Source organism: Kogia breviceps, chromosome 5 (genome assembly GCF_026419965.1).
Source record: "Kogia breviceps isolate mKogBre1 chromosome 5, mKogBre1 haplotype 1, whole genome shotgun sequence".
Taxonomy (NCBI): Eukaryota; Metazoa; Chordata; class Mammalia; order Artiodactyla; family Physeteridae; genus Kogia; species Kogia breviceps.
This window is the reverse complement of record NC_081314.1, coordinates 67175173-67194847: the sequence shown is the minus strand read 5'-3', so window position 1 is coordinate 67194847 and position 19675 is coordinate 67175173. Positions and strand designations below refer to the sequence as shown.

General features: G+C 51.6%; 1 protein-coding gene across 4 annotated transcripts in view; it reads right to left on the bottom strand.

Moving 5' to 3' along the window:
* Positions 1 to 1763: 1763 nt before the first annotated feature.
* ECE2 (endothelin converting enzyme 2) overlaps positions 1764 to 19675 on the bottom strand; it is a 32402-nt gene continuing 14490 nt past the window's right edge. Inside the window, exons 1-19 of one of the 4 annotated variants that reach the window (XM_059064258.2) lie at positions 15506 to 15666; positions 15012 to 15236; positions 14667 to 14802; positions 14245 to 14460; positions 13667 to 13791; positions 13402 to 13548; positions 13182 to 13247; positions 9196 to 9384; positions 8347 to 8489; positions 7949 to 8063; positions 6565 to 6675; positions 5527 to 5625; positions 5330 to 5407; positions 4484 to 4587; positions 4195 to 4305; positions 4002 to 4069; positions 3630 to 3820; positions 3428 to 3523; positions 1764 to 2717 (exon numbers count right to left, since the gene is read on the bottom strand). In XM_059064258.2, coding sequence (XP_058920241.1) covers positions 2541 to 2717; positions 3428 to 3523; positions 3630 to 3820; positions 4002 to 4069; positions 4195 to 4305; positions 4484 to 4587; positions 5330 to 5407; positions 5527 to 5625; positions 6565 to 6675; positions 7949 to 8063; positions 8347 to 8489; positions 9196 to 9384; positions 13182 to 13247; positions 13402 to 13548; positions 13667 to 13791; positions 14245 to 14460; positions 14667 to 14802; positions 15012 to 15236; positions 15506 to 15544 — 2436 coding nt within the window. In that variant the 5' untranslated portion in view covers positions 15545 to 15666 and the 3' untranslated portion in view covers positions 1764 to 2540. Of the gene's footprint in view, positions 2718 to 3427; positions 3524 to 3629; positions 3821 to 4001; positions 4070 to 4194; positions 4306 to 4483; positions 4588 to 5329; positions 5408 to 5526; positions 5626 to 6564; positions 6676 to 7948; positions 8064 to 8346; positions 8490 to 9195; positions 9385 to 13181; positions 13248 to 13401; positions 13549 to 13666; positions 13792 to 14244; positions 14461 to 14666; positions 14803 to 15011; positions 15237 to 15505; positions 15693 to 19675 lie in introns of those variants that run through there. The other 3 variants (XM_059064263.2, XM_059064268.2, XM_059064266.2) reach the window with 3 other exon arrangements.

Below are 19675 nucleotides of genomic sequence, written 5' to 3'. Positions count from 1 at the left end.
AAATATGGAGTTTTAATGCCACAATGGCCAGCTGGTCAGTATCCCGAGCTGGCCTCTGAAATCAGGTGTCAAGGGAAGGGCAAGACTTTGTGATACCAAGCCTATCTCCTCTATCATTACACTGACATTATAAATCTCATACTCTGTGCAACACCCAAACTTCACAAGCCATTTCTTAATATTTCTTTGGGTTCTGGAACTTGCTAATCCCATGAATTCACTTCTTAAAACATTAAAGATGATCTAGTCCTCAGAGATCATCTCATCCAACCCACTTATTTTACAGACTGCTAAGGTTACTGAGATCTGAAAAGGGGATAAGCCATGCCTGGTGTCACAGCCGGGGGGTGGCAGAACTGGAGCCAGAACCAGATTTCCAGACATGATGGCCCTCCTCTTTCCAATACACTTTGCCACCCCTCCTAGAGTTTTGCTCTCAGAGCAGAGACTCAAGCCATGCTTTCCCTTGGTCTTAGAGTTCCCAAGGCTACTTTTCCTTTTTCTTAGTAGCCAGCAATTTCCTTCCCTTGGTGAGCAGCCACAGTTCCAAGTAACTTGACAGAGAATCACATACAGCTCTTTATGGGGACAGTCTGATGCTGGGACAGGATACAGACTGTGGGACATGTGCTGGTGCCATCACCCAGGAACCAGTGACCCGAGCAGCAATCACTGACAAAGCTTCACTCTTACCCCTCCAAACTTAATAAACCCACACCTACTTACACCTTGGGGAACACTGCATTTTAAAGAGAACTGAGACTGGACTCTTTCCACTGCTTTGCTCTGGTTCTCATTTTACAGATAAAGAAACTGAGGCTCATAGAGGTTAGGGTACTGGCTCAAGCTCACACAGCTGTCAGAGCTTCAATTTCAATCCAGGTCTCTGCAGTGAAGTGTTTACAGTTAGACCTGTAAAATGGAAACTGGAGCACTTATAAAATATGTTGCTGCGAGGATCGGGCAAGCTTATGAAGGTGAAAGTGCCAACAGAAGAAGAGTCACCTGAGCGAGGGAATCATCTTATTCCTCTTTCCGTCACCAGTGCCTGGCACATTATTGGTAATCAATATACTTATTAAAATAAATCTATGAATATATAAATTTAAAAATAAATGAATGAAGAAAGAAATGAGCCACCTAGCAGAAGTGTCTGGAACACAGAGGTATTCAATAAATGCTCTGTTTCCCTTGCTTGTTCTGGAGGGTGGCAGCCAAACCTGCAGTCTCTGTGCCTGGAACTTGGTAGGCCTCAGTGAGCGTGTGTAGGTGGGATAAGTGGCTCTCAGGAGCGCTAAGCCTTTGAGAACATGGGGAAACGCATGTCTTCTCAGCCACAAGCAGAGGCTGGTGCTCCAAGCTCCAGGGAGTGAAATGCTACCTTGGCCAGGGCTGCCCTCCACTGCAGGGTAAGGGCCACCCATCTTCCAAGCCGACCCTGGCCAAGTAGTTACCCAGACTCAGTACCAGACCCAGCTGCATGCACCCGTGGAGGGCCGTGGCAAACGCTTCCAGCTATAGAACAGCCAGTGATGGAACATGGCCACCAGTGAGCGGAGGATGTACTCCACTTGCCAGACTCAATTTCATGCCATTCTTCCATCCTGCCTCTTTCTTTGTCTTCTTGGGACTTCAAATTTCAGTCCCCTGTGTCTGATGAGTGAGTAAATGAGTGCCTATAAGAGTACCTGGCATACAGCAGGTACTCAATAAATACTGGTGGAATGAGTAAATGAAAACAGGACTGAAGGAAGAGACAGGCTGACTGATGCGTGTCTGTTTATTGGCGCAGGGTCCTACAGGGCCAAGACCACTCCTTCCCCACCCTCTTTCCTGTAAAAATAAACTCTACCCTTCCCTCTCCCTGCTCTGTCTGCTTTCCTGCTCGGCCCAGGGAGAATCAGTCATCCCCTAAGACTTGTATGCCAAGACACAGGGACCAGCATTCCCCACATGTACACTCTTCCCCTCTGAGCCCAGGGAACCTGGGAGGCAGCAGGAAGGTTCGTAAAGGCTTCCACTAAGAACTGAGCACAGGTGGTCTGTCAGCGAGGGCTGGCGGCAGTATTAGGAGCAGCGGCAGGAGGAACACGGGGTGGGGGCCACCCGAGGGTGGGGCTGAAAGGAGCTCCGTCTACCTTGGGGAGAAGTGTGGGAGGCACACCAGCCAGGCCCTGCGTGGTCAGCGTGTGGCAGCCACAGCAGGCCCCGTGGCCACCAAGCCCAGGGAGCTTGGGACCAGAAGAGGTGGACTCCTTTCTGTGGGAGCTGGTGCCCCCTGCCCAGGCCTCCTCCAGGCAGGGTGACACGGAAGAATGTCACAGTGAATGGTGGGGGCTCTGCTGGAGGCAGGGACACCCCCAAAGCAGAGGCACGATGTGGTGGTCGAGGAGGGACTAGGACTCACGTCATCTGTGGTGTGGAGGGGCCGGACCCAGCCCAGCTGGCATTTGCCTTCTCCAAACCGCAGAGCAGACAGCCTCGCTGGGCAAGCTGCCCCAGGCCCTGGCAACAGCTGGCCATTTCTCCCCGACCCAGGTCTACCACACCTCACAAAGCAGCCCTGAGTTCATGGGGGAGCCGACAGGGCAGCCGAAGTGCCGCAGGAAGTCACGGGAGTTGGCGAGCGTGCCCAGCACGCGGAAGCGGGCAGGGCTGTGGGGGTCCGTCACCAGCCCCTCGTGAGAGCTCTCGGGTGTGCGGACCGAGCACCACACCTGCAGGCCAGGACAGACACGGGGACACAGGGTGTGTCTAGTGCAGGCAAGGCCACTGCCCCAGCTGCAGGAGAGCCATCCAGGGGACACACAGCACCACCGCCCCTGGCCCTGGGCTCCGGGGGCCTTAGGGATGTAGGAGAGGGCTTAGCCGGGCATCTTAGCCCTGACCCCTTGCCATCGGCACCAAGGCAGGAGAAAGCGCCCTCCCTCCCAAATTCCTTAAGGGCCTTTCAAAGCTGCCTGGACAATGGGTTGCCCAGATGGATGTGTCCCAGGGGAAGAAACCCAGCCCCCTGAGGCTGCCTGCTGTAGTGCAAAGTACCTGGAGGAGACCCTGCTGAGTCTGCCACTTACTTTATTCCTGGGTAGCCCTGGGCGAGTCACTTTGCCCCGTGCTTCCTCCTCCACAGTCTCCTCACAGGAGCATCATGAAGATCAATCCTGCTCCCCACCCCTTGCCCCATCAGGCAGGGCAGCCCTGCCCTTCGAGATCTGCAAAAGCCTCCTGAAGCCTTCTCCCTCCTCAGCCCTCCTCACATGCTTTTGTGGACCCCGCCAAAAGGCTTCACGAGGCCTTCCCAAACCACTTTCCACACTGCAACTTCGGCCCCATTTCCCAGTCCCTTCTGCATGCCCCAGACTTCTAATGACATGCCCAGGAGGTTGTAGGAGAAGGGCAGACCCCCGGCCTCCCAGGAGGGCAATACCTGGGCAAATCCCACAAAGAAGAGCTGGTGGTTGGTGAGCCCCACGGCTGGTAGCTGCTGCTCCTTTCCATGCTTTCTTAGCCATGCTTGGTAAGCCTGGGGTTGGGAACGGATGGCAAGTCTGTTGGGGCCTGCCCACCAGCTCCACCCAGTGCCCCAACCCCTCAGGGCAGGTGAGCCTCAGCCACCAGGGGCCACTCACGTTGTAGGCAGCCTTAAGCCCTCCGTTGTCAGCGATGTTCTCCCCCAGCGTCTGGCGGCCATTGAGCTTCTCCCCGTTGACCTGGTACTGGCTATACTGCTCCTCCATGCAGGCCGTGTGATTCCGGAAGGCTGCCAGCGACTCATTCTGCCACCATGGCCGCAGGTTCCCTTCCTTGTCATACTCGCGCCCTGAGGAAAACTAACCTTTGCACCCCACCGAGACCAGCACTCGACCCTTGGGGGCACAAATGCCCCCACCAGCCCTAGTCCACAGACCCCGGGGTCCATGGGGCCTGCTTCCAACATCCCAAGGTTTTGCAGGAGCCACTAGGAATTCTAGGCTGGAGGAGACAACTACGTGGACCTCTACCTTGGTCATCAAAGGCATGTGTCAACTCGTGGCCCATCACCACGCCGATGCCACCAAAGTTCAGGGCCCTGGTAGGTGAGGAATGTTGAGTGAGGACATGGTGGGGAGACTTCTAGATCCCACCTCCAGCCCTGCTCCCAGCTCACCCGCAGGCCCAGGCCCCAGCACCCAGCCCCTCCTGCCTCAGACACACTTGGGGTGGTTGCGGGCGTAGAAGGGGGCCTGCAGGATGCCGGCGGGGAAGACGATTTCATTCTTGGTTGGAAGGTAGTAGGCATTCACTGTCTGGGGGGTCATGCTCCACCTGGGGGAGGGAGATGCTGAGGTGGAGCCTGACTCTCTCGATGCCCAGCAGCCCTGACCTACATTCTAGAAGAACCTCATGCCTCATTTGGGATCCATCTTGCCATCCCCTTCCCTCAGCCCTGGAAACCTCCCCTATGTCTCCTGCTGCCCCAAGTGTCTGCAGCCCCCATTCTTACTGGTCCCGGCTGGGAGGCTTGCGGAGTTGGTCAGCCATCACCTTAGCAGAGAAGTTGTACAAATTCAACATGTTCTGGAAGAAGGAATCTTCAGACACTTCATACTGTGGGAATGGTAAGAAGTAGAAAGCCAGTGAGAGAACACGTTGGAGAAGATAATAGTCCCAGTTTGGCTACTAATTAGCGCTCTTCTGAGCCTCAGTTTCTTCAACTGTAAAATGGGTGTAAAATAACTAATAAATAATAGTTGCCAATATTATGTTGCAGCTGCTTTATTTTTTTTAATACTATCTCTCTTTTTTTTTTGCGGTACGTGGGCCTCTCACTGTTGTGGCCTCTCCCGTTGCGGGGCACAGGCTCCGGACGTGCAGGCTCAGTGGCCATGGCTCACGGGCCTAGCCGCTCCACGGCACGTGGGATCCTCCCGGACCAGGACATGAACCCGTGTCCCCTGCATCAGCAGGCGGACTCTCAACCATGGCGCCACCAGGGAAGCCCCTATACTATCTCCTTTTATTCTCACAACAATCCTATCAGGTAAGTGCTAATAGGACTCCCTTTTACAGATGAAGAAACTGAGGCCCAGAGAGGTTATATAACTTGTCCAAGGTTACAGTTAGGTAAAAACAGGTTTGACTACAAATCCCTGCTTGTGAACACTGCATTCTACTGCTGTCCGGCCCGCAGCCTGGCACACAGCCAGCACTTGAGCAATGCTGGCTGCCTGCGCTCGCCTCTGAAAGGCACCAACAAGTTTCTCCTTCCCTCTCAGTGCTTAAGCTCCCATTCCTGAGCCCTGTGCCCCCCACAGGGCTAAGGTTCAGTACTGATGGGCAGGGTACTCACCCCATCATAAACATCATCCAGCTCTTTGGGCTCTAGGATGAAGTCTGGGAAACCAATCATATCATAGATGGCATCTGCCTAAAGAGAGCAGGTTAAGGGTTTCCCTCCCCAGGCTCCCCGCCCACCCCCAACTGCCCACAAAACTGTATTCTCCATCCTCACCTCAAGATGGCACCCCAACCCTGGCCACTGCTCACTTTCTCCTTGGCTGCCTGGCGGGTCTTCTCATCCATCCAAACCAACTGTCCCAGGGCCTCCTCGAAGGCAGTCCGGATCTCGCTGATCATCCCCTCTGCCTGGGAGGGAGGGTGCACAAGTCTGCCTCCCACTCGCATTAAAGCATCCTTTCTCCCTGTCTATCCTAGTGCCCCATCCCCCCTAGTGCCCCATCCCTGTCCTTCCAGGGGAGCACATGGGAGTACCCAGACTCTTGAAATAAGGCTAAGCATCTGGGCAGGATGAGAAGGAAACGTGACTTATGAAGGTACTGGGACTGTGGTGGCTTTTTTTCTACTTAATCAAAAAACTGACAATAAGTTAACTGAATTAACATTATAATTTAATGTAGTGCGTTGATTTTTATCCGACTATGAAAAGAAGGCATGAATAGCAGAAAATGTGGAAAATTGAGAAGAGTTGAAGAAGAAAATAGACCATTTAAAATCTTATCCCTCACAGATAACTCCTTTCAACATTTTGACTACCTATGTCTAGTGTCTTCTCCTGCTGGAATATTCATACATATATATATATTTACACACATATACATATAATATGGAATTATGTTGTGCAACATATATACATTTAATAACCTACTTTCTTTTCACTTAACAATCATCAATTTTAAGGCTGCCTCATAATCCAGCCTAATCACAATTTGTTTTTCCAGTCCCCTATGCTGGACATTTAAGCTGTTGTCATTTTCACCTATTATAAACAACGCTGCCATTTACATCCTTATAGGTAATATTTTAAGCTCAAACGTAATTTCCTAAAAAATCAACATTATTTTTCTAATTATATAGGTAACATTAACTCATTGTAGAAAACTTGGAAAACACAGAAAACTTTAAAAGAAAAAAAAAAAAAAACCCATAATCCCAACCACCCAAAGTAATCACCGTTAATTTGTCGATGAATTTCCTCCAAATTTTTTCCCTGTAGGTACATACAAATATGAATGGTGAATTTTAACTAAAACAAGGGGCAGTGTTGGAAGGACCTTGAAGACTCACAATTTCCTTACTCTGCCGGTCAAACGTGGCCTTCACAAAGAGGGAGCCCAGAGCGAAGCCAAGGGCGTCGTCCGTGTTGGAGATGCAGGTCTGCCACCTTGGCGTGCAGGACTGGAAGGGGTAAAGAGCCAGGCCTCCTGGAGATGGCTCTGCCCTCCAGTCTGAGGGTCTCTCTCTGTCTCTAGGGCCAACCCCCCTCAGCTCTGCACATAGGGGGCCTGGGTTTGGGGTGCCATCTCTCCTTCAGACTCCAGGGGAAATGAAGGGCAATATCGAAACCTCAGGAGGGACATGTGTGCTGCTCACTCTATTCACAGCACTCTCCTCCTCTTATGTTTCTCAGAGGCCCACTGGGGTCCAGACGTTTCTTTGCTCAGCTGCACATCTCAGTCTTATATCCAGTCAGTCCCCCATGCCAGAAACCTGGGAGTCACCAGCTTCCTCCATCTCCCTACCCTCAGGTTCAATCTATCACCAGATTCTAATACTAACTCTGCTTCTTAATCGTCTCCTCCGTCCACGCCGTTGCCACTTCCCTGTCCTATAACAGTGTCATCTCTTGCCTGAAGATTGCAGTGGCCTCCTAACTAGACACTCGACTCCATTCTCATCCCCCTCCCGTCACCCCCTCCATCCATCTTCCATTTAGCTGCAGAAAGATGATCTAATACATAAATCCAACTAGGTTATACCTCTGCTTAAAACCATCCCAGGTTCTCCATCCCTGAATCAAGGCGCCCTTGTCCTCAAAGTCATGTCAGAACACATGCAAAACTACCACGCTCCTTCTGGCCTCTGGGAATTTACACATAGTATTCCTTCAGCCTGGAATCCCTTTTTCCTTGCTTTCTTGATGAACTCATTCTTCAAATGTCACCTCTTCAGAGAAGCCTTTCCTAATATCCCCCATCCCCCAAGTAAAATGTGCTGTCTCCACCTCTGTCCTACAACACAAAGGTTTGTCACTCAGTGTGAGCACTTATCACCCCAAAATATAATGTTTGCTTACATGTCTCCTTCCCCCACTTAATAGGGCTTCTTGAAACTAAGAACTGCATTTATTCATTCTCTCCTTCAACATCATCATCAAAGTTGAGTGCCTACACATAGCATGCATTGGGTAGGTGCTTCACTTACGTGAACTGAGTCCTCATAACAACCCCACAAGAAATTCCTGTTTTACAGACCAAGAAATGGAGAGTCAGAGAGGTGGGGGGATATGCTCAAGGTCCCATAGGCCAAGAAATAGAGGAGTTAGGAATGGAACCCAAGTCAGCCTGACTCCTAATCCTATGCTCCATGTGCAAATGGTGCCTGACACACAGTGGGTGTGAAGTGTCAGCTTGACTGGATTGGAAGGTGGGAGCAGAGTCAGAAAGCCCACCTTCTTGGTGCCATAGAGGGTCTCCAGCAGCTTCTCTTGTGCAGACTCAAAGCGGCGGTCCAGGCTTGATGTTGTCTTCTGTACCAGGTTCCAGATCAGGTAATTGTTCAGGACACTGGCATTCAGGTAGCCAGAACATAAGGTAAAGGCAAGTAACATTTCCACCCCAAACCAGCTCTACCAGCATGCAGACAGCAGGAGTCCCGAGAGGCACATGTGGGAGCTGTCCCATAATCCCTCTCTCTTTCCCTGGGACCACACACCTGCCTGTAAAAGTCAGGTTGGAGCTAGGTGCGTAAATAGAGACCACAAGTGGGTCCCCTAAAGCCCCGGCCTAGGGGAAGAGCCTGCACAGAGCCCTGAGCCCCACCCCTGACACCTTGGGCTCCACCCCCCACCTTGGCTCTGTGCGGTTGATGAGCTCTGACACCTGCTGCAAATAATCCATCCCATACACCACCACAGGCTCAGAATCACCCAGCTCCAGCGGTGACAGCAAGAAGGACAGGAACTCCAGCCAGTCCATGGAGGGCGCCAGGGCCTGTGAGCAAAAAAATCTCAAGGGTCCCTGCCCCCGTGGCTTTCAGCAGACCACTCCCCCATTGATACACTGGAGCTGGGAGCCCTTTCCATTGTCATAGCAACAGCTACTAGCTGCTCGGAGGCCCCTTCCTATAATTCCGTTTTCAGGCCTAAGTGCTCTTCAATCAGGGAACCCAATCACATATCATACAAGGAAAACCACCATGTGTGATATATAGTTAGACTGAAGATATTCAAATATCTTTCAGACAGTTAACAAACTCCCCAGATACCACCCAGGGTCTCTACATACCTGGCCTCTCCTCCAGAACCCCCCCTTACCCAACTTTTCCATAATCTAACGTCTAAGAGGCTGATGCCTGGCACGGTAAGGGCCCTCCAGGAGATGCTTCCATTTCTCTTCTGATTGTTTTGTGGACATCTTGTAAAAGTTGTCATGGATTTTTAACATAATCCCTCTATGCATCCCCAGGCAATACGAAAGGGACCAAGGGATGGCCCAGTGGGGCTGCCCTAAAATGGACACCTTCCAGGATAGCAACAGTTTTCCTTCCAGGATAGCAACAGTTCAGCTGGGAAGCTCAGAGAAAGCAAGGAAATGAGGAGAGGCTTGGCTGCCTCAGACAGATGGCATGAAGGGAAGCTGGGTAGCCTGTGCCGGGGCTGCCCCCCCGCCAGCTGTCTCTATTCCCTGCCTGCCCCACCTGCAGCTCTGCGATGCTCATCTTGTGGTAGATCTTCTCCTCATCCCGCCGCTGGTCCTGGGGCACCGTGATGTTGGCCAGTTGTATCTCCAGCTCCAGCACCTGCTGCATCTGCTCCCGCGTGGAGGCTGGAGGTCCTCCCAGCAGCATCCCCAGCTCCTCCATGTAGTCCAGGTAGGCGGTAAGCACCTGTCAAGGCCCCAAGTCATCCTCAGAGCCCAGCAACAAGTCCTGCCCAAGGCTAAGACGACTATTCTGGCTGCTACCCCTGCTTACCATCTCTTCTGCAGACCCTCCTCACTGTCTTGTCTGCAGACCCTCCTCGTAGAAGCTTTCCTAGATGACCCTCATCATTTCTCATACTGCTTATCACCATCTGCTAGGATCTTTTTTTATTTATTTGTGTTTATTTGTGTATTTAATCTGTTCATCTGTTTCCCCAAGGAGAAGGTAAGTTCCAGGAGAGCACTGTTCCAAGTTACAGTGGCTAATTCACCACTGTATCTCAAGGGACTGGAATAGGGCCTAGCACAGAATAGGAGCCCTGTAAATATTTGTCCAGTGGATGGATCTGCTTCCCATACTGCTCTGCCTTCTCATTTCCTAAAGCCCTTCTACTTTTCCCAGCCCATCAGTGACCATGTGCCCTCACTTAAGAGCTGAGTGGACCCCAGTGGGGAATTTGGTCCACAGTGGCTTCAATTTCCTTCTACCTCCCATCCTGCCAGGCCTCAAACTTGCTGCCTTCCCCCTCTCGTCTTCAAGGTGGAGAAAAGCACAAAAAAGAAATATTTAGTGACTACATGTATATACATGTATCAAATTCTCTACTTGTGTTTTACATGTAATATATCTGCCCCCTGACCCCGCACCCACCACAGCAACTCCATACAGTTCCATCTTACATATGAAGCTTGGCAAGATTACATGATTTGACTCATACTACAAACTAGCAGATGGCAGAACTGAAATGTTGCCTAGGCCTGATGACTCCAGGGCCACAATCCCAGCACTGCCTGGGCTCAGAACAAACCCATGTCGCCTCAGCGCCTGCTGGCACTCGAGCTGCATGGGGGCAGGGGCTGTTTGTTCTGTTCTGCACTGTAGTCTCAGGCTCTAGCACAGCATCTGGCACATAGTAGGTGCTCAATAAATATATGTTGACTGATGGATGAAAACCTGTGCACAGACAGACCCTCAGCCCTGCTCAGCACTGACTTCCTGTGGCCCTCCTCCCAGGGACCACTCTCACTCTTGCCCTGAAGCCCCACCCAGGGCTCCTTTAATTGCCAAAGGCCATCTCCTCTTCCACTTTACTGAGAAGTTTTAGATCCCTTAATACCCATTCTCTGCAAAATATTCAAAATATTCAAATATCAAGATATTCAAAATATCTCCTTTTTCCCACCTCCCCTCTTTCTTGCTGCTGCTGTCAGAAGAAGAGGTTTGCATACCAATTCCAGTCATCCCAGCTCCTGAAGTGGATGGTTGGTTCAACCAGTGATCTTGCCTTGCCCCCCAACTCACTTACCCCTCTCTCCCTATTTCCTTGCCTTCAGCTTAAGACTTGCCTTTTTTTAAAATATGGTTTTTTTTTTGTTGTTTTTGGCCATGACACTCAGCTTGCGGGATCTTAGTTTCCTGACCAGGGATTGAATCCGGGCCCCTGGCATTGGAAGTGTGGAGTCCTAACCACTGGACTGCCAGAGAATTCCCAAGACTTCCTTTGGCACTACAGCTTCCCCTATATGCTGGCACAGGAGACTTCCTACCCAAGACAACTGGTGACACACTGAGAGCTGAATCGAGGCTTCTCCTGCCCTTTCCTGGGGGTCAGACCATGTGGTTCTCTCCTGAATTCTCAAAATTCCTCCCCTGACTCAGGTGATATCAAAACCACACATCTGTTCATAACACTCCCCACTTTTGAGATTCCTATTCCATTTCTTTTGGGATAAATGCTAAACTTGACCCATAGTGTTTAGGTATAACATGACTCCACCTACCTGTCCAGAAGGACTTTGCCCACTCTCCCCTCCCACTCCCCTCTCTGATCTGTCAACAAGTCATACCCCTTCCCACCTCAGAGCCTTTGCATCAGCTGTTCCCTCTGCCTAGAACCCTCTCCCTTCCCACAGCCTACCCTCACCCTAGGACCAGGCTGGCTCCCTGTTACTGGACTCTCGGAATGCGATGTCCCTCGTCTTACAACAGTCCCAGCAACTGTACACAAGATAACTGCGCTTGGCCATTTCATGCCTTCTCCCCCACTGAGTGGCGGTGTCTTGTTCACCACATGGTAGCAGAAGGTCTGGCTGACGGATGCTTGGTAAGTGTTTGGGGGCAAATGGGAGAAGGACAAACCCCCACTCCTGGTTGTCCTTCCCCACAGAAGTCTCTCTTTCTCCCACTGCCCTTGAAATACAAGGATCTCCTCCTTCTTCTTTTAAAAAAAATATTTATTTATTTGGTTGCACCGGGTCTTACTTGCGGCACGCGGGTTCCTTAGTTGTGGCATGCAAACTCTTAGTTGCGGCATGCATGTGGGATCCAGTTACCGGACCAGGGATTAAACCCGGGCCGCCTGCATTGGGAGCACAGAGTCTTATCCACTGTGCCACCAGGGAAGTCCCAAGGATCTCCTCGTTTTCCTTCTCTAGTCTTGCCCTTTCTCTCACTTCTCCTAAGCCTTTATCTAGGCTTTTAAGAAGATGCCCCTCAAGCCTTTGGCTCCCTCCAGGCCCATGCACTCTCCTGGACCCCACCAGCTTTCACAGCTGTCTGCTGACCTCTGTACAGAGATGGTACCCAGGTCCCTCACACTCACACGTCTGAAACGAGCAGCTCCCACTCCCTAAGGGTCTGCCACATGAAGAAGTGTAAACTTGCATCCTCCTCCTGCCTCCAAGCACTATATGAGGTAGATGCTGTGATCCCCATTTTTCAGATGAAGAAACAGCCTCAGAGAGCTTAATCAACTTGCACCAAGCTGCCAAGCTGGGATTAAAATCAAGGTCTGACTTCAAAGTCTGCCTTTTTCCTGTGATATCACCACCTCCCCAATGTGCTTGAAGCTGGTTCTCCCTGTAGGCACCCCGAATTCTCTAAGGACCCCTCCATTCCAGCATCATTCAGGGGCACAGCCTCAACTATCTTTACCTGTTCCTCCTCCTACCCTCTCTTCTAACATCCAGGCATCAACAGTTCATGATTTGGACTTGACTATGTCACTTGCATCCTCCCCTTCCTGACTTTCCTTCTGCCACTTCCCCCATTTGGGTCCTCACAGACTCAGAGCCTGGAGTAGTGCAGACACTCTTAACTGATCTCCAGTCTCCCTCTCTTGCATCTACTTTTTACATCCAGCCATACTGCCTTCCCAAGCTAGTTCCTACCCACCTTTCCACCCTCTCATCTGTTTTGAGCTCTACACTTTGCCAAACTGGACCCCTTCCTGCGGTCCAAACATGCCTTAGCTTTCCCTTCTTCAACACTTTTGTTTAAAATCTGAGCATGCCCTCACCCAGTCCTAGATATTCTACAGGGCCTGGCTCAAATGCAACCTCCTTAGGAAAACTTCTCTGGCTGCTGGGTCTCTCCTGAGTCCCAGAGGCCCTCTTCTGAGCCGTGTTCTCAGCTATCTCGGTCTGTGAACCCATCTACACTGAAAGCTTCCTATGACAGTGGCTCTGAAATGTACGTCTCACAGTAGGTGCCTGTAAAATGTTTTCCTGGAAGAGTAAGAGAAAGGAAGGAAGGAAAGAAGGGAAGAGGAAGGGAGAAAGGAAAGGGAAGAGAAGAAAGGATGGAGAGAAGAATGCAGGGAGGGGAGAATGATGAGAGAAAGAAGGAATGGTAGTCGGCTCACTAGGTGACAGGATAGGCTCACCTTGGCTACTCTGACCCTGGGTAAAGGGAAAAGTAAACAAGGATCAGCCCAGATCAACAGGGGGGGTCGGGGTGGATATTCTGAGGATGCTCCTTACTTTCTCATTGGCAGTCCTGTTTAGGTAGTAATCTCGAGAGGGCAGAAAGAGCCCAGACTGGTCCACCTGCAATAGCAAGGTGAGGAGTGAGTCCTCCTCCCCATGAAATCTGGACTCTTGTGTGTGGGGGAGCCATCCCAGCCAGCCCAGCACAGGGGAGGGGAGTCTGGTCTCAGCACATAGTCTGTAAGTCCCTCCCCACCCTTCCCCTGACCAGTACCTGGATAACATTGCTGTTGGAACTCTTAGAGTCGGCGCTGATGTAGACAGTGAAGAAGGGGGTGGCCCTGTAGGTCCCTGCTACTGCCTTCAGCACCTCCATGAAGTTGTCCTGGTCCCAGGGCCCCGTAACGTTCCAACCACCAATCTGAGCAGAGACCATGGTGGCACCTCTGGAACAGGGGCCCCTAAGGCTTTCTGGGGACACATCCTCTCCCAAGGCCTGTGCTGCTCCCCAACCTGCAGCCCACCCCGGGGGGGCCTACCTTGTCAATGAGGTCTCGCAGAGGCTGGGCTCCCAGCTCTTCAATGCGCTCCACCTGTAGGCAGGAGAGGTAGAAGCGCTGTGTCTTCCGCTCAGCTTCACTGCTGGAGTTGAAGGTGGTGTTTTCTGTTGAATAGAACACACGTCTGGGTGGCAACCATGCTAACTGCTAAGAGGGGTCCTGGACCCTTGCTTGATCCCTCTCCTTGCCTTCTCAAGGGGGGAGTCCTCCTAATGTAGACCCAGGAAGACTGTCTGCCACAGCAAACAGTAGCTCCCTCTCCCCTGTCCAGGGAGAAGATCTCTAAGTACTATGGACTCCCTGGTGCCTACCACACCTCAGCAGTGTTCCAGAGTGCAGAGAGCAGTCCCTTCATTAACCTCAGAGGTCTGCCCCCTCAAACTCACCCCCACCCCTCAGGAGCCCGCTGCTCTCTGCATCCCCTACGCCAGGAGTGGTGGCAGTCATCCACTTATTCATTCATTCATGGACATCTCTTGAGTACCTACTAAGTGCCGAGCCCTGTGCTGGGAACGAGGCATGTACTTGGCTCAGTGCCTCCTGGACAGGCCCATTACCGAGCAGGTGCTTCAGCATGGCCTGGTTCTGGTCCCAGAGGCTGTTGAAGGTGTTCCAGCGAGAACGCCCATCAGGCAGAGGGTTTCTCCGAATCCAGCCTCCGCAGGAGAACTGGTAAAAGTCCTCACAGGGGCTCACTCCACGGTCCAGAGACTCCAAGATTTTTCCAGCCACTCGAATGCAGGCCTCTGTGAGGCAAGTGCTGTGGGATGGGTCTGTGGCAGGGGACACGGTGGGTAGGGGACTGTCAGTCAGTCTGGGAGAGGCAAATGCTTTGGGAGGGGCCGTGACAGCAGGAAGGTTGGGAGGAGGGAGAACAGCTGGGGGAAGGCTGGCCCCACCCAGGGAGAACCTTAGCAGCCCCTTCTGCCTCCAGAGCCCCCAAGCTAAGAGGGCTGATGACAGGAGTGGGCCCACCTACCTCTGTGGTATTGGACCCACAGGGCCACCAAGCAACCCAGAAGCAGTGCAGCCAGCAGTAGAGACACACCAGCCAAGACCAGCTCCAGCTGGGTGTGCGAGCCCAAGAGGTGTCTTGTCCTCTTCCGGAATCCCACCTGGGGAACAGAGGAGGACCTGGAGCTAGCAAGCTGCAAGTGGGCGACCCAATCACAGAAGTCCTCCCAGAGGGTGAAGGCACAGGCAGTTTCCAGAGCCATGAAGCAAAGACGCTAACGGGGTTAACTTGGGGCACAGGGGCAATGAAGCAAGCTGAGTTGATCCCTCAGCATGTTTTGTGCAACGTCATGACTTCGAATCGCCTCACCATAGTCCTAGCGCAGAGGCCAGAGATGGAGCGGAGGCGGGGGCAGGTGACCCTCCAGGGCAACCCAGAGCTCCCGGGTGTGCCGGCCGTCATGCCAGGGCGGGGGCCTGGTGAGACAGGGATGACCCCCTTGCCCACCTCCACGGCGTCCGGGGAGGCCCCGCCCTCTACGGGGGTCTCGGGTGCGTCTTCATCCCGCAGCGTGGCGCGTTTGTACTCCACCATCTGCCAGACAGTCGGGGCGCCAACCCAGGTCAGGCAGAGAGAGCTGCGCGCCCACGGCCCTGCCCCGGCGCCCCTTGCCCGGCCGGGCCCCTCCTGCATGAAGTGCGGGCTCCTTCCCTCCGGCCCGCCGGGCTCTCCGGCCTGGGTCCCTCCGACCCCCGCCCGTCAAGTTCGCAGCCCCTTCTCCGCGGGCCGGAGCCCCTTCCCGACGCCGCCTGCCCCTCTGCCTCCCCCCAACCCCGGTCCTTTCCCCCGGGGCCCCCACTCACTTTGCCGCCGCCGCCCATCTCCTGCAGCGCGACGCTCATGGTGGAGTCGGGGCCGGCGGCACCTTAGGGCTCCCGGCGGCTGGCCCTCGCCCGGGCCGTGGCCTCGGCCCCCGGCGCGGCCGCGCCACCTCCTTTCATCGCAGCAGTCGCCGTAGCCTCTTGCTCCGCTGCCGCTGCCGCCGCCGCCACCGCCACCGCCACCGCCTGCCTGCGCCCCCCTCCCCCCGCCCCCCGCGGCGCCGCGCCAGGGGTGGGGGAGACGTGGGGGAGGGGAAGGAGCGCGCCTGCCGCGCCCCGCCGTCCGCCCGGCGCCCGGTCCTCGTTCTGGGTGCCCGCGGCCCGCCCCGCAGAGCTGCACCCAGTCTGCCGCCCCAGCCGGAGTGAGCCGCCCTGCAGAAACGCCGGAGACTCCCTCTCCGCTTCGTGGTCAGCACCCATCCCAGCAACACCCTCTTGCAAGCCTCCCAGAATTTACATTCCTTTGACCCAGGCCCAAACCCTGCTGATACTTGTTGGCCCAACTCTCCAGATTGCAGACCCTCCCCATTCCCTTTAAACACTTTTGAGAGATTATGCTCTCATGGAGAATGTCTTCCCCCAGCTGTCCGCACTGCCCCTCTTCAGCCAGCACATACAGAGCAGCACGGAGGAGGTGACCCACATTCAGGATGTCAGCACGAAATCTATACAGGGAGCACAAAGACCCAAAGTACACAGGCAAGCACTCAGCCTGACATACGGTCCACACACACACACACACACACACACACACACACACATTCACCACTCACAGAATGCACACACTGCATATTCACACAAAATGTATACACGCACCAGGCACCCAGAGCCAACATATGTTCTATACTGAGGTTCTGGACACACACACACAACACACATACAACACACACAAAGTGCTCGGGCATCATGTACACACAGCCCACACTCTGAGTCCACACTTACATGTTGTTTCAAGACTGCACTTTTACTCTCCAAGATAATTGTTGTCATCAGATCATCTCACAAAGGAAGGGTTACAGATGGTAACAAATCGGCAGGGAAAAAAACAGCTATGCACAGATATTTAAAGGAAAGACGAGCTAACACTTCTAACTTGAGGAAAGCAAATCACTTTATTTGGGAGGTTTACAAGAAAAAAAAATAACCCACACACCAAGCAATAGTTAACTGAAAGGCAATAGTGTGGCATCTATGCATCTGCCATCTGCCTTCCATATTGTCATTCCTTAATCAGGCCTGGTGGTGTTGCAGTCTGCTTCACTGAAGAGTGCCTAGTTTTTTGTTTTGTTTGTTTTTTTACCACAAATTTTTAAAAAGTGCCTCATCCTCATCCCGCCTCTCTTTTGCAAAAGAGTATATGGATATGACCTGAGAAGGCTTGGAATGGTAGCAAATCCACCACCCATTTCTTGACTCTCACCTCAGTTCTCAAACCTCTTGCTGTGAGTAGTTCTAACATGGGATGCTCTTGTGGCTGAGAGAGGGTAGGTGATGAATGGATCAGGCTGAGAAATGTTGGACTGCTGTCTTTTGGCATTTTCCACCCCAGAATTGCATGTTCTCAAACAAGAGACAGTACAGTGTCATAGTTAGGATGAAAGATTCTAGATTCAGACTCAATTTCCTCTCTTGTAAAATGGAAATAAGAATAGTACCTATTTCAAAGGATGGTTGTGAGAATTAAATGAAACAATACTTGTAAAATGCTTAGGACAATGTGTGGTGTGTAATGAGTACTCTAGCTGCTATTATTATTGTTGTGGTGGTTGTTATTAAAATCCTATAGGTAGAAATGAGAATTGTATGGCTGGAGGAAGCCTGTTCTGTTTCCCAGATGGTAGAGTAGGCACATGGGTTCTAGGTTAATCAGGGGTTCCCTGAGCAAGGAACTTTCACATCCAGCCACACTGTGGTCTGCAGCAGCACGACCTTGGGATATCCACGTAGGACAAGTCTCTGGAGTTGTTCATGTTCAGTCTGATGACAATGTGGCATCACATCACTCACCTCTTTCCCCTCTCCCCCAAGCCTGGATGAAGCGAAACATGGCAGCAGGGTCAGTCCTGCCACATGGAAAATTCCACCAGGACATGGCCATGTGAGTATAAGCAAAGCCACTTTGTAAGGACTTTCTGGCAACAGGTTCATTAGAATAGTCCTGTGGCTGCTGCAATGACGTGCTGTAAGTAGCCAGCTTATACAGCACTGTACCATGGCCAGCCACTGCTCTAGGTGCTTTACTTCAATGTACTCATTTATCTTCATGGCACTTATGAAGCCATTTTACAGATGAGGAAACTGAGGCATAGAGAGGCTGAGTCACACAGCTAGTAAGCAGTAGAGCTGGAATTCAAACCCAGGCAATCTGACAGCCCTCTGAAGAGCAGGTTGGCAATATGAATCAAAAGGACGATATACTTCCTCCCAGCATTAGTTGATAGTCTTCTGCCACATCTCTGGAAGAGTAAGGGGGAGCACATAGTTTTCAAGCCAGACAGACCTGGACTCAAATCTGGGCTCAACACTTTATCAGGTGTATAATCTATATTAATTTATTTGAAAGCTCTGACCTTTCACTTTTCTTCATCTGTAAGGTGGGAACAATCATCCCTATCTCAGAGTATTGTTGTAAGAATTAAATGCAACCACATAAGAAAGAGGCTGGCACCTGCTTTTACAGTGTTCCCAGTTTCACTAGGTTTGGCCTAAATGGACATTTCCTTTCCATGCCTCTTTGATGACCCAAATCATTTATTAGGTTCACAGCTATTCCTGAATGCATGTTAAATACCCTATGTATAAAAAGGCTTGGAGGTTTCGCTATTCTTTTTTTCTCTTTTGGTTGTGCTGGGTTTTTATTGCAGCGGCACCTGGGCTTAGTTGCCCCGAGGCATGTAGGATCTTAATTCCCCCGACCAGGGATCAAACCCACGTCCCCTGCATCGGAAGGCAGATTCTTAACCATTGGACCACTAGGGAAGTCCCTGCTGCATTCTATATTTCTATTTTTTTTTCCTCTGTGTTTATAACCTTTGACTCTGTTTTATTCTCTCACTATGATTTTCTCTCTCTTTTCTGCTCTTCTTTTCCTATAAGAGTAAGTTTTGGGGGTCTATTTTTCTCTAAATTGACTGTGAATTGAGAAGGAATGGAAAATGTTTATGTGTTAACTTACAAGAACAGTATAGTCATGAAGATAACAACACACATTAATGTCCAGTGTTGACAAAGATGGGGAATGTGGGCACTGTCATATACTGCTGGTGGCTTATAAACTGATACAGTCTTTTTGGCAATATGAATCAAAAGGTATGTGTACATATTTTCTGACCCAGAAAGTTGAATTCTAGGAAATTGTTCTAGGAAATAATCATTACCTACAGCATGTTTGTATCAATTAGCTTTGGCTGCATAACAAACCTCCCCAAACTTCATGGATTAAAATAGCAAACAGGGCTTCCCTGGTGGCGCAGTGGTTGAGAATCCGCCTGCCGATGCAGGGGACATGGGTTTGTGCCCCGGTCCGGGAAGATCCCACATGCCGCGGAGCGGCTGGGCCCGTGAGCCATGGCCGCTGATCCTGCGCGTCCGGAGCCTGTGCTCCGCAACGGGAGAGGCCACGACAGTGAGAGGCCCGCGTACCGCAAAAAAAAATAAAATAGCAAACATTTATTACTTTTCATGTTCAGTAGATTGATTGGGTGGTTCTTCAGGTCTGGGTTAGCTCACCAGGAGCTGAAAGGTGTAGCTGAATGACCTCATTTACATGCTTGGGCCTCAGCTGGGATGGCTGGGCCCAGTCTCTATGTGGTCTCTCCTTCCCCAGGAGGCTAGCCCAGGCTTCTTTATATGGTGATCTCAGGATTCCCAGCAACAAAAAACAGGGCAAGCCTAGTACATAAACACTTTTCAAGCCTCTGCTTGCATCACATTTGCTAATGTCCCTATTGAGCAAAGCAAGTCAGGTGGTCAAGCCCAGATTCAATGATGGAGAAATAGATTCTACTTTTTTTAAAATATTTATTTATTTGGCTTGCAGGGTCTTAGTTGCGGCACGTGGGATCTTCACTGTGGCATGAGGGATCTAGTTCCCTGACCAGGGATCGAACCCTGTTCCCCTACATTGGGAGTGTGGAGTCTTAACCACTGGAC